We start from the raw sequence: 12,755 nt of genomic DNA on the forward strand, positions 1-12,755 counted from the left end.
TGGGTGTCCTAGTTTTGGCCAAGGACAGGGTGAACTTTTCACATTAGTTGTGAGGGGGCAGAGCCTGGAGCTGTGTGGGTATGGTCAAGACATTGTGGTATTCAATACCATCTTACTTCATGGGTGGGGGAAGGGACTCTCTCCTACAGTCCTAAAAAACATGGTGGGCATGGGGTCCCCCTGCCATTGTTCAATGCTTGGTGAGCATTTTGCATGTAAATCACCCTCTCTCTTTTACACACTATTATTAGTATTGTTGCTGTTACTGCTGGGGGGGGGGGTATCTCATTGCTGTTTCCAGTAAATTGTTCTTATCTCATCTCAGAATCTCTACCCTTTGTGTCTCCCACCAGAAGGGGAGGGGAATTAGCAGTGTCTGGTTTGGGAGAGTCTCAGGGGGGAGAGGCATCAAATTAGGGAGTGGGTATTCCTAAACCATGACACTGGGAAAGCAGGGGGGCTGTCATTTCTTATGCTTTTAGACAGCTTCGGGGGCTGGGACGGGGGGACGACAACATGTATCTTGTTTTAAATCTGGTCAGCTACTGCCCAGCCACCATTTAATGAAGTCAAGTTTGAGTCAGGAGGACAGGCAAGGAGAAGCTCACAAACTGAGCAGGATTGGCAGGATGCAGCCCAGAGAACTTGTCCAAAGGGATTTACTACAGGTGCGTGGGGCAGGCTGTCAAAAAAAGGAGAATATTTTTAAAACGGGGAAAAAAATTATGAGTTTCAGATGGTGATGCTTAGGCATGAACTCTTAGCTCAGGGAAAAGAAAAGTTCGGGAAATAAGAATTTTCTGTGTCAATCAGATCTGGAGATAGGAATACATTTTTTGCTTTCTACATATTTCCTTGCTCCTACACAGACAGCTCAGCTCCATCCTAATATCTCACAAGCTTCATATGTTGCAAAATAATTTCCTAGTGGTTTTTTAGATGGGCAAAGATAAAATGGATTAATCTGCAAAAAAACACACTAAAATAGTGCACATATGAATTTACTATTGCAAATTTAGTTTACTCAAATGACAATGTTTTAGCCAAACAAGATCAAAATTAGATGATCTCTACTTTGCAATGTTTAAGTCTCTTCCTATAACTTGATGTCAGTGATGAATGAGGATGTGCTCCATTTGCTAAAGCATTGCCAGTTCGTTGTAACAAGACGACAGCAAGACTCACAAATTATGCAATGCTCAAAAAGGCTCTTGAAATTGTTACTCCTTGTATATGTAAACAGTCAGTTTAAGAAGTTATCCAGTAATTGTCTTTTGCCCACTTTTAACACTACTCTTCAGATTTCAAAATACCATTCTATCAATTCCTTCTGGACAGCAACCTTTTCAGTAGGTCTCTCCCTTTTTTCTAGAGCACAGAAAATTTTACTTTAGCATTCCTGCTAATCTGTCTCTTCTGCCAAGTATGTATATCTGAGCAGTTTACTATTTCTGTCTGAGCAATTCACTGGTAGCATAAGTAAAACTGAAAAACTTAGTTTCCTTCTCAAGCTTTGTTTTATTAACAAATAAATCAATAAATCACTTATTACCAACCAGTATTCCAAATCAGAAATTTAATCTAAGTGCCCTCTCACTTCTCCCACATTTCTTATTAATGGATTAGCCTAAGGCCCTGATATTCCAATTTATTCATTTACAAAGAAAAAATCCTGATTGACCTTGTCCTAAATTTAAAGCCCCTCACCTACCCTTTGATGACTAAAGCTTCTGAGCACAAAGCCCCTCACTAGAATAACTCTGATTTTACTCTCCAGAAATACTTTCTATCTTTGTAATTAAAGTTACTTAATTTTGCTTTCAGAGATTTATGTTAGCTTGCTTAATTAACAAATTGTCTCTCTTGCATTCACCTCCCAAGACACTAACTTTGACATCTACTTGACTTCGTCCACAACTAAGAAACTTATCCTAATGTCAAATTCCATGTTTGTACTTCACAAAGATCTCAGACACTGTTCCACCAGATGTAATTTCTGAATTTCTCTCTGTGAACAGCCCTTAAATGCTCTGCTTAGTGTCAGAGGATCTGAAATTTTCCGTTCATTCTTCCAGGAAGAATCTTAAGCTCATTGTTCATCTCACCTCTCTTCAAGTGTCCAGAAGTGTGCGAAGGCACAAACATTGCTGTATTTCAAAGGAAGATTCTTGCCACAGACCATATACAATCACCCTACCTTAATTCAGGTATTATATATCCTTTCTCCTGATACCTAAAGGTAGCACTTTCTGCCAGCTTTGTTTCTGGCAGTGTCTGTTTATGGATGACACTTTCACTCTGCTAGCAGCAGGGATCCTCTAATCTGTTGTTGTGATACTTTTTATAATAACCAGTTTTGCAATTTTAACATCATCTATTTTTAGATGATGTATATTTAACATCATCAAATATACCATTTTATCAGCAGTGCTGCTCTGCTTTTACAAACGCAAGACACTTGACTGCACCAAGAACTACCATTACCAAATGGAAGTCCCAAGACTAGCACTGCTCATCCACTGAAAGGCAGATACCAAGATCTAATTTTTCATGTGCCAACCAATACTAGCTCTAAAGTGGTTTTCCACTGTTTAAAATGGTTAAAAAGTTTCCAGTACTTTCATTATCATGGTACCATACAGAGACAGGTCATTCTTTCATTCTGCCTTTCACAAATTTTACTACATGCCACTTGCTTCAAAGAAGCCTTTTAGAGTAGTCTAAATGAATATGTACATAACCAGGATCTTAAAGTGATTCTGCTCTGCTTCTGCTAAAATGATCAAGTTCAGCTTCGTTCGTGTAAAAGCCTTGCAATCACTTGCATCTTTCCCATAGCTAAAAATAATTAATTTTTTTTACTGAAGCAATATACATTTGAGTGTCTGACACTCAAACTTTTTTTTCCATGTAAAATACCACTCTTCATGGCAAATCCATTTGCATGAAGCACAGTCTTAAAAAGAAGCAACAAAGCTGCAGTAACGTGATCTAAGCATATACTAAAACAGGCACCAAAGACTTGTGCACAGTAAGTAAAGCCTCAGGAAAACATTACAAGTTCTAGTGCATCCTATGATTACTTTGACTACTAACAGGAACAGACTCCTCAGTACTTCTCTCCATTTTATTATTTTTTTACTTTTTAAAAACAGTTGTTTTACTTTTTAAATTGACAGCATCTGTACAACATTTTGCATATGGGCAAAAACAGTTACCACAGTCAGTAAAGGCAGGAAAAATGTGCTTATGTGTGTTCTTCTGTGTGTTATTAAGAATAAGATACTGCCTTTTAATTCTAAAAATTTTCCACATCTCATGATTTATGTTTAAAATATAGAATGCAGTATATTCATAGTTGACATACCTGCTCCTTGGAAGAAACATAGATTCTTTAATGAAGACTGAACCAGACAGCAGGATATACCAACAGCTACCAATATCATCAGGGCTGGAATAAAAAGGAAAAAAAAAGGACACAGTTCAAAACACTTGATTTAAATTACTCACAGCAAGCAGTACCAAATTTGCACTACAAAGAACTAAGAGGCAAAAATGCTCAAAACTATGGAAGCCCCAGTTCAATCATTTATAAAACAATTCCGTGAAATTATTCTAATTTCCATCTGCAAATATATACATTATAAGAACGTCCCATTTCATTTACTTCACTTTTCTAAAAGCATATATCTATCCATTTGATAACAGCAGAAATCCAATTAAATATAACAAAGTGTTTAAAATTAAGTCAAGCTACAGTAAACATATTGTACTGTATTCTGTTGAATGTATTACTTTTCTCTTGCCGAAGAGAACTGTAGCCTCTTTCCCTCTGTAAATAAGACTTCCTTTCCCAATCCTAGCCATCTCCTCTAAAACCTTTCTTCAAGACAGAAATTTGCCTTTTGACATCAGCTTACCTTCCCACAATATAAGAGACCATTGGAAACATTCACAGATGATAAACCTGTATTAGATTTGTTAGTCATCATTATCTGCTACTACTATGCACTGTCCCTTTCATGTCTCTTCCTGGCACAAGACTAAATTCCCAATTAAAGGGACAAAAAATTTCTTTTCCCCTCTCTTCATGACATAGAAGAACTGGACGAGAACTTCATCATCCAGGTCAGTTCATTCTACTGTAGATTCAGATCTTGCTCCTTGAGTAATACAAAACCCTTTTTATATGCTTAGACTCTTCTTGCATAAGTTCAAATAATGTTTGGACAGGAAAATAAAATAGATTAAGGTTACTAGAAATAGCTGCAGTAGAAGTCTTGGTCCATTTTAATAGTCAATACTGAGAATCTCTCTACTTTACTTCAGTTTTTAACACTCCTGCTTCTTCCAGAGAAACTCATTAATTGAATTCAAGTACATCATTATGAACTACGTGAGCATTCTTATCTGAAAACCACCCTAGTGCCACTAAGAGATGCAGATTACTTAATTAATTTGTAATACCTTCATTTTTTTTAAATTACATGTCTCAAGTCTTTAGAAACAATTAGGCCTAACTTCAAGAAAGAACAGCCCACATCTTGTAATGATGATGACAGCCTAGTATTAAACCTAATCTTAAATCTAAGTACGCAAGGTACATGTTAGCAGCGTGCTTTTCAGTTGAAGAACTTCAATTTAAGAAGCATATATAAAGCAGTCCTCAAAACAAGAGAGGGAGGAAGTCAGCCTAAAACAGCTGACAGCAAACCAGCAAACCATCCAATCTAAAAATGTGCTCCATTTTCATCTTGCACTGTATAATAAAAGCATGAGAGAAAGGACAAACATCAGAAACACATAGAATTAATTAACAGAGGAAATTAAGGACACGATCTATGGCCAAGAACAAAAGAGCTAAATAAGATGATGGAGCTCATATTTCTTTTCTACCAGACGATAACCTGACCAGTGAAGCCACACTGGTCAGCTACACACACCAGATCAGTGAAAACTTAACATCTTTAAAATGAAGATTTCAGGAATACTTCTTCATACCGACAGACAACAGAAAATCAAGCAATATCATAGTCCCACAGCTGAAATAACATTTTGTTCCATATAGTTGAAGTGCTCCAAGCTGCCTTTTCTGAAGTATGCCCCACATGCTTGCTTCTCACATGGACCTGTATCATCCTCAAACTTGTTGGTCTAGAAAAATGAGCATTGTACATAAGTACAGAGAACCAGGTTAAAGCAGACAAACTCAAGAAAACCAGCACTTCAACTGAAAATATCATTCTCAAAAGGATAAACATGAACCTGAGTTAAGTTACATGTCTTTAAACATTCCTTCCCTCACAAGTCCTACGCTGACAGGCATATAACAACACTGCTGCTGAACTGCAAGCCTGTTGGGTTTTTTGTTATGTTTTTCAATAGATGTCATTCTAAATACAAATAATCTGGACTAATTAGCACAGTTGAAATAGACATTTTCAGCAATGGCTGTAGAGAGTGATTTCCTAAAGAGTTTGGAAGTAACTGTATTAGAATGTCAATAATAATTTTTCCATGTGGATTACAGTACATTACATTTTCACACACTAAGTTTTGTGTTTTGGGGTGGCAGTTTTTTCCCTTTTTCTAAAAATTATCAGTAGGACCAAGTATAAAAGCATAGTCTGATAGATAAGAACCTGGGGTCACAGGCTTTATAACTCTAAAGCAAAAGTCATCTAGAAGATTTGTTTATACTTCCAGAAAGCCATTTCCAATTATAAAAGAACTGAAGCAGAAAAAAAAAAATTAAGCCAATAGAAAATATTTTCACTTTTGTAGAAATCTACTAATATATAATCTTTTATTTCCCTCCTTTTAAGAGTTGATTAACTTTTTATTATTTGTAATAATAAACACCTACATGTAAGGGGCTTTAGTTATCTCTTCTCATAGGAAATCTTTTTACTTCAAAGCTACTGGCTTTCACAAGCACCAGGCAATATGTTCAATATTCAAATTCTTAATGCTACTTTTGAACCTACCTTTGAATCATTTAACAAACAGCCAAAATTATTATACATTTAACTGAAGTGGTTTAATTTTTTCTTATTTGATCACACACAGCATGACATTTCATTCAGTTAATCATTCAACTCAGTTTTATTTTTTTTTCTCAGTTCACAGGTTAATTTTCTTTCTCTGCAAGCTGGCTCTTCAACAGTTTTTGCTCCTTCTCACTTATCTATCATAAGCATCATACTTTATCTACTTTATACAGAACCAAAAGAAGCATCTGCTCATTTGACAGCTGAAAGTACTGACTAAAACAATAAATAAAACTTTAGGAATACCATCTGATGGAATTTATTTTCCCTTTGTTTTATATGTGCTTCAAAAATGTTTTTATTTTTACAGTGACATTTGAGAACTTATAAGCTCTAAGGAATTTGCATCATGCATATCTCCTGAACTCAACCCTTTAATTATCTAAACAGAAAAAGCAATCTTCAATATTGCTGTGTCACAATTGTGGAAGATTAGTACATAAAGTGTCTATATTCAAGGTATCTTCCCTGAAATACACTGTATTCTTTTAAAACTTTCACTGCCAGCCAAAACATCATAAATATTTCCAAGACAGTCTTTAAGAGCAAAGAACACTGAGAGGGTTTTAATTCCCTTCATTTTTACAACCAGTAGTGTCTTTATATAGTCTTGAGCAAAACATCTGAAAAAATCGCACACGTATAGCAAACACTTTCCTTCCTCCAGAACACACATGCTTCCCTCAAAAAAAAAAAGAAAAAAAAGGCAAATTAAACACTGATCTATTCCTTTCATATGAAAACAATATATAACTCCTGCACTTTTCAACACTTGCTACACTCGCAGTTGATTACAATTAAGCCTCAAAAAAGCCATTTGGCAGCCAGCTTTCGCTAGACAGTACTGTTACAAGAAACACATGCAGTTCTTTCATTTTAAGGATTCTGGGCTTTCTACAATCTTATTCAAATATCGTGTAGCTTTCAATCAAGCTTCTATGTTTTCTGTACTATGCTTGACATTTGTTCATTAACAATGCATTTGCATTCTACAAGACTTTTGTGCCTGTAATGAAAGACAGAAGAAACTATAGAAGGGGATGCTGAATTACAAAAGCACTTCTTCAATCCACCTGAGGACTCATGCAAATATCATTTTACCCAACAGAGAACACTCACATTTGAAAAGTTTTCTTTGGAATCACATTTCACATTTTGTTTTAAACATCAAAACTCTAGAGAATAAGCCCAACTATCAAGTTTTCTTCCAGTGCCAGAATAGTGCCTACCCATGGCAGCCCACAGAAGAATTTAGAAACTATTTTTGTCCTATAGATACTTCTTCTGTCATAGAGAAAACAGCAAATTGCGCTTAAAAGGCTTTTACTGTGGACAGGACACATCCCTGACTGGATTTGCAAGATGGTATTAACTTCATTTGATCCAGAATTAGCTGAAGCAGGATAGATGCTGATGACTTTCCCCCAAAGGCATCCTTATAGGGACACTGGGTTTTTTTCAGCCTAGTACAGTTGAGGGGAGGGTCTAGTAGCATCTATCAGTCAGGCTGAGGTAGAAAGGAAAGACATGTGATCAGGTAAGATCTTTCCAATGACTAGTTTAGTAAGGACGCCACTGCTGTCCATCATCACCGCAACCACTGAAGCAGTAGCTGTCCCTGGAAGAGTAGTCAAAGCTCCACAAAGCAACAAAGCTGGTGAGGGGTCTGGAACACAAGTCTTATGAAGAGTGGTTGAGAGAGCTGGGGTCGTTCAGCCTGGAGAAAAGGAGGCTCAAAAGGGACCTTATCACTCTCTACAACTACCTGGGACCTTATCACTCTCTACAACTACCTGGGACCTTATCACTCTCTACAACTACCTGGGACCTTATCACTCTCTACAACTATCTGAAGGGAGGCTGTAGCAAGGTGTGGGTTGACCTCTTCTCCCAGGCAACAAGCCACAGGACAAGAGTCAGCTTTAAGTTGTGCTAGGAAAGGTTTAGATTGGATATTGAAAGGGTTCTCAAGCACTGGAACAAGCTTCCCAGTGAAGTAGTTGAGTTGTCACCCCTGGAGGTATTTGAAAAACACACAGATGTGGATGTAATTTAGTGGTAGACCGTGCAGTGTTGGGTTAATGGTTGGACTCAACGATCTAAGAGTTCTTTTCCAATCTAAATGATTCTGTGATTCACATCAGGCTGAAAGCAAAGCTCATCCAACCCAGATAAGTAGCACCTCTACCTAGCTTTGAATTTGTCTCCCCATCCTCCCTCCAGTCTTGTAGAGCTACATGTACAGTTGGAGTGGAAATAACTGAAATCAGGAATTACTGACACATGTACATTTCCGAGCAGGCAATCAGAGTTCTTCTTTGCAGGCAAGATTTTACTTCACCTCTTGGGCTTAAGTGACAGAATACATTCCTTCAAGTACCTAAGACTGTGGGGGTGGGGGGGTTGCTCTTTGGGGGGCAGAGGGGATTGGGTTGTTTGGTTTTTGTTGTTTGTTCTGGGGGGGTTTCAGCTCAACTACTGTTCTGGATATTCATCGGGATGAAACCTAGGATTGTTAAAAGTTCCCTACTGAATGCAGCAAAGCTATCCACTTTCCCAAGTTACAGAAAACAAGATTTATTACCAAGAAAGTAAGATGACACAGGTAATTTATCCTGCAGAGAATCAGAATGAAGTTAACCCAAAAGTCACACATTAAGGGGCAGTAAGAAGAATTAAATCAATACATGTAGTCATTCTGTCCTGAAAATAAGATCCGTGCTCTGTGAAGACAACAAAAAAAGTACTCGAGTACCAAGAATATTCTTCTAAGTAATATGATAGAGCTACCTACTGATAAAGTTTTCAGAATACTCAGGTTCTAGTAGCAACTTTAAAGTGATGCAAAACTGAAAGCCAATACCAAAATACTCACCAATATGCAGGCTTTATTCATAATGTGCACTTCAGGTGTATGAAATCTGAATAAAGCTTGACCTGAAATCTTGACTCTTGTATTATAGCACTTTTGAGAGCAGTGGATTTCCTGGGAAATCTATATATAATTTCCCAGAATGTCAGAGAATTTGATTTACAGTAATTCAGGAGCTAGAAACAGAAACCCATAAACCGGATTGCAATGTCTTCCCATTGTGTTTCCCTCCCCAGCTTCCTTGACGTAGTCCTTTAATGAAACTACAGCCTCCAGCCAGACAGCACACCTCTGGGCTTTGAAAATGACACAAAAACCTGAAGACAGAACTAAGCAAAGTAATTTCATAGCTGTCACTAACTGTTCTGTCTGGAAACATCAATTACATAATTATGCAACAGCTGATGACATCACTAGGTTGTCACCACTGATAAGGTTAGACAGTCTTTTTAGACTTAGGTCTTCACATTTTCTAGCACATGACTGTTCTGTGAGACCTCAGAGGCACTCAAAGTTCAAAAATCAGGAGGCAGTTATAAACCTCCAGACTTCCAAGACCCACAAAGCTTGCAGGCTTTCTCAAAGTCTTCAGCACTTGTATCAAACTCTTTATGCTATGATCTATTCATTCCACTAGAAGGGGTAGCTTCTTATTCCCAGATCCCCAATTAGGTACATATATACTACTTAAAACCAAAGCTTTATTTTCTAATTCTAATTATTTTATTTCAATATAAAGCAATCAGCAGCGCTTGCACATTTGTAACTATAAATTTTAAACTATGTATCTGAATTAAATATTAACAGCATATCAAAGAAATTATGCATATGAAATAACTTGTTTCAACACGTGTCCCTTACACCTATGGATTCTATAAGGCATCTCTCTACAGTAGGACAGATGTTCCAGTTTTAGCTTCCAGATTTCCTGATCCCGTAAGATGCGGAAAAACCCTCCGAAATAGTCAGCTACAGTAAAGATTTAAGTCAACCTGTTGAAAGGTCAAATAAATCTCAAATATCTACACCATCTCTAGTGTCTTACTCTACCCTAACAAGTCCTAAAGCATCGCTTTCCTTTAAAATTTCTTTAGAAGTAGTTAGATTTTAACAAATGCAATCCATTTAATTCTCATTCTCCACCAAAATGAGACGCAGAACTACTAAAACCTCTGGAATAATGAATCATTCAGCACATGATTATCATGTGCCTTTGCTTCAACTAGATAATGAACATCGTAAGTAAGCACAGTGGCAAGAATTTGCAGGTCTTTGTGATGACTGTTGTCAGGCATGCTTTAATTCTGTAAAATAAGACCTCTCCTCAGTGCAAAATTCAGTACCTGGACTTAAAAGCATATGCTGAACAGAAGTCTTTGCTGCTCTGACCACCTTCTGTTCATTGGTTTTTCAGCCAACTCCTTTAAAACAGCACTTGAAAAAAGCTAAGCAGCATGCAGGTCTCAATGGAAACAAGCATGGAAATTACTTCCATAAAATTACTGCTTAATATTCCTTTTACAGGAGTTGTGTCTATCCTGAGACTTAAACAATGGAGGTGCCATTCTCCCTCCAACGCTGGACTGAATGGTCCAGCAACACCAGATGCTGGAAGGACCCCTAACATAAGTTGAACATCAGCATCCAGAATTACTTTCCATTCAGAGCTATTTTTCAAGCTACTTCATAAAAAGGTCATGAAATCAGCAAGAACAATTTCTTGGTTGTGAAAGAGCTGGTTTGATTTATGGAGACAATAATTCTTTAAAATTCCAACCACTAAAGGATTCATTCAAGATTTAGTAACGTCATGCTACAAACTACAACATTTGTACTGTTCTGACAAAAGAACATATATTACAAACCAAGATGTACCAAGAAGATTACATTGTCATGTAATCATACTCAATGCTGTTCAAAGTTGAATAAATTTCAGAAAGTAAGCACAGAGTAATTCCGAAGACATTAGTCATGCTCCCAGATCTCCACCTGTGAGAGGGAGAAACAATGAAAACTTGACATGTCAGAACTGGGACCTCTTTCAGGTATTTAAGCACAACACAAGAAGAAATCACAAAGAACATTGCTCTGCAAGCTTATGTTCCACAGGATATTATTCCAGCAGATTAATCTGTCTGTTTCTCTTAGCTCATTTTGGTTAACTTCTGTCTGCTGAAAGCTACAGGTAGTTTATCATTTTAATTGAATAACCATTGCCACAATTAAACATTAGCCCTGAAGTGCCTCGGAACGTCAAACATGCCTAAGTTGAGCAATTCTTTCAGGTAGATTTCTCATTGCCTGAAGATCCTGCCCACTAGCACTGTAGTATTTTAACACTCATAATAGCCAGAGAACCATTTATTAACATTGTCAGCACTGTCTGTAATCCTTATAATCCTCCTTATTAAGCCAGTTAAGCAGTTACCTGACATCTGCCAGAGCATTTTAGATGCTCTTGATGACATTAGCAGGTATATCCCAAACACAGAAATAAAAGAGATTGGTACTTGATGCATCAGCCACAATTTTCAAATACTTTTTTGTTATATGAACACATTGAAGTCATAATTAGAGTGAAGATGACAATATTACTAGAATAAATATAAGACAAAGTTAAAATATATTCAGTAATAAAACTGCTAACTAAGAATTTAGAACTTCTGATTTTCACTAAACAAGCATCTTAAAGTGTATATTTCAACTGATGTCCATGATTATCTTTTATTAATGGACACAAGATGAAAATTGGTGTCTCGTCTCCTGGTAGAAAGAATGGGAAATGAAAAAGAATGAACCACGGAAAGTAATTACTCAGTATTCTGAAAACAAATAATCAGAAGTATATTTTTCTTTAGAATATTAAATTTATTTGTATTCTTTTCCACTTATAAAATCAATAAAAATAAAACAGAAAAATCAGTCAAATTAAAGATTATTGCAGTGTCAGTAATGCCTGTCAGTCTAAGACAGGTGATTAAACAGGCAATCAATAAATATATTATGCAAACAAACACACACAAGCTAATTGACCTACTGTCACTGAAATCTTGATCCTAAACTTGTACAGTGAATTATCCCTTGATAGCAGAAGAGAAATTGAAAACAAAATTATAGTCTCCTAAATTATAAGAAAAAAAAATTACGGAAGTAGTAAAATAAAATGATCTTGGATCTAAAATATTCTGTGGTCAAGACAGACAAATCTGTTCTTATATCTAACCGCCTCCTAGTATTTCTCCAAAATCAAAGCTTTTATTCTCAGAATTGCAGCAACAACAAAAATACAATAGGTTTTAGTGAAGCATTTACAGTGAAGAAGGTGCAAAAACATTACTTCAGGTGTCATTCAAAGAAGTCTCAAAATCAGGTCAAACAGTAACAGAAATTTGGAACTGGCTATGCAAAGCCAACAGATTAGCATTGATCACTGACACTACTAAGAAACCTTGATTCAGTGTCTGTTTATACAGAGACAACTGTCAGGTCCTTGAATGTGTTTGTTTTAATGATACACATTGCCTAAGAAATTTCCCACAGAAAATGCATTCACAATACAACATATGAATTCAGGTTCCTGATTTACTGCAGTGCAGAACTGGCAGTATCCCAATGCTATTTTGGCAACTGTCCAACTAGCAGAAGGTGCAATACACCTTTAGGATTACTTTCAGGACAAAGAAGGAAAAAAAAAGGGAAGAAGAGACCAGCCCTGCTGCAGCAGTTCTTTGTATTATTAAATATAGTGCTGCAGGATTTTCACAGAAACCTATGGATGTACAAGCAGCATGAATATATGAATATATTTTATACATATATATACCTGAAAATTC

The 12,755-nt window shown here is 36.6% G+C and overlaps 1 protein-coding gene across 1 annotated transcript in view; it reads right to left on the bottom strand.

Annotated features, from left to right (window-relative positions):
- The window catches only part of LOC115307424, a 95,050-nt gene that overhangs the window by 21,418 nt on the left and 60,877 nt on the right, over nucleotides 1-12,755 (bottom strand). Inside the window, exon 4 of the mRNA XM_029959464.1 lies at nucleotides 3,368-3,451. Coding sequence (XP_029815324.1) covers nucleotides 3,368-3,451 — 84 coding nt within the window. The remainder of the gene's footprint in view (nucleotides 1-3,367; nucleotides 3,452-12,755) is intronic.

Source organism: Manacus vitellinus, unplaced genomic scaffold (genome assembly GCF_001715985.3).
Source record: "Manacus vitellinus isolate BGI_N305 unplaced genomic scaffold, ASM171598v3 scaffold_0_pilon, whole genome shotgun sequence".
Classification (NCBI taxonomy): domain Eukaryota; kingdom Metazoa; phylum Chordata; class Aves; order Passeriformes; family Pipridae; genus Manacus; species Manacus vitellinus.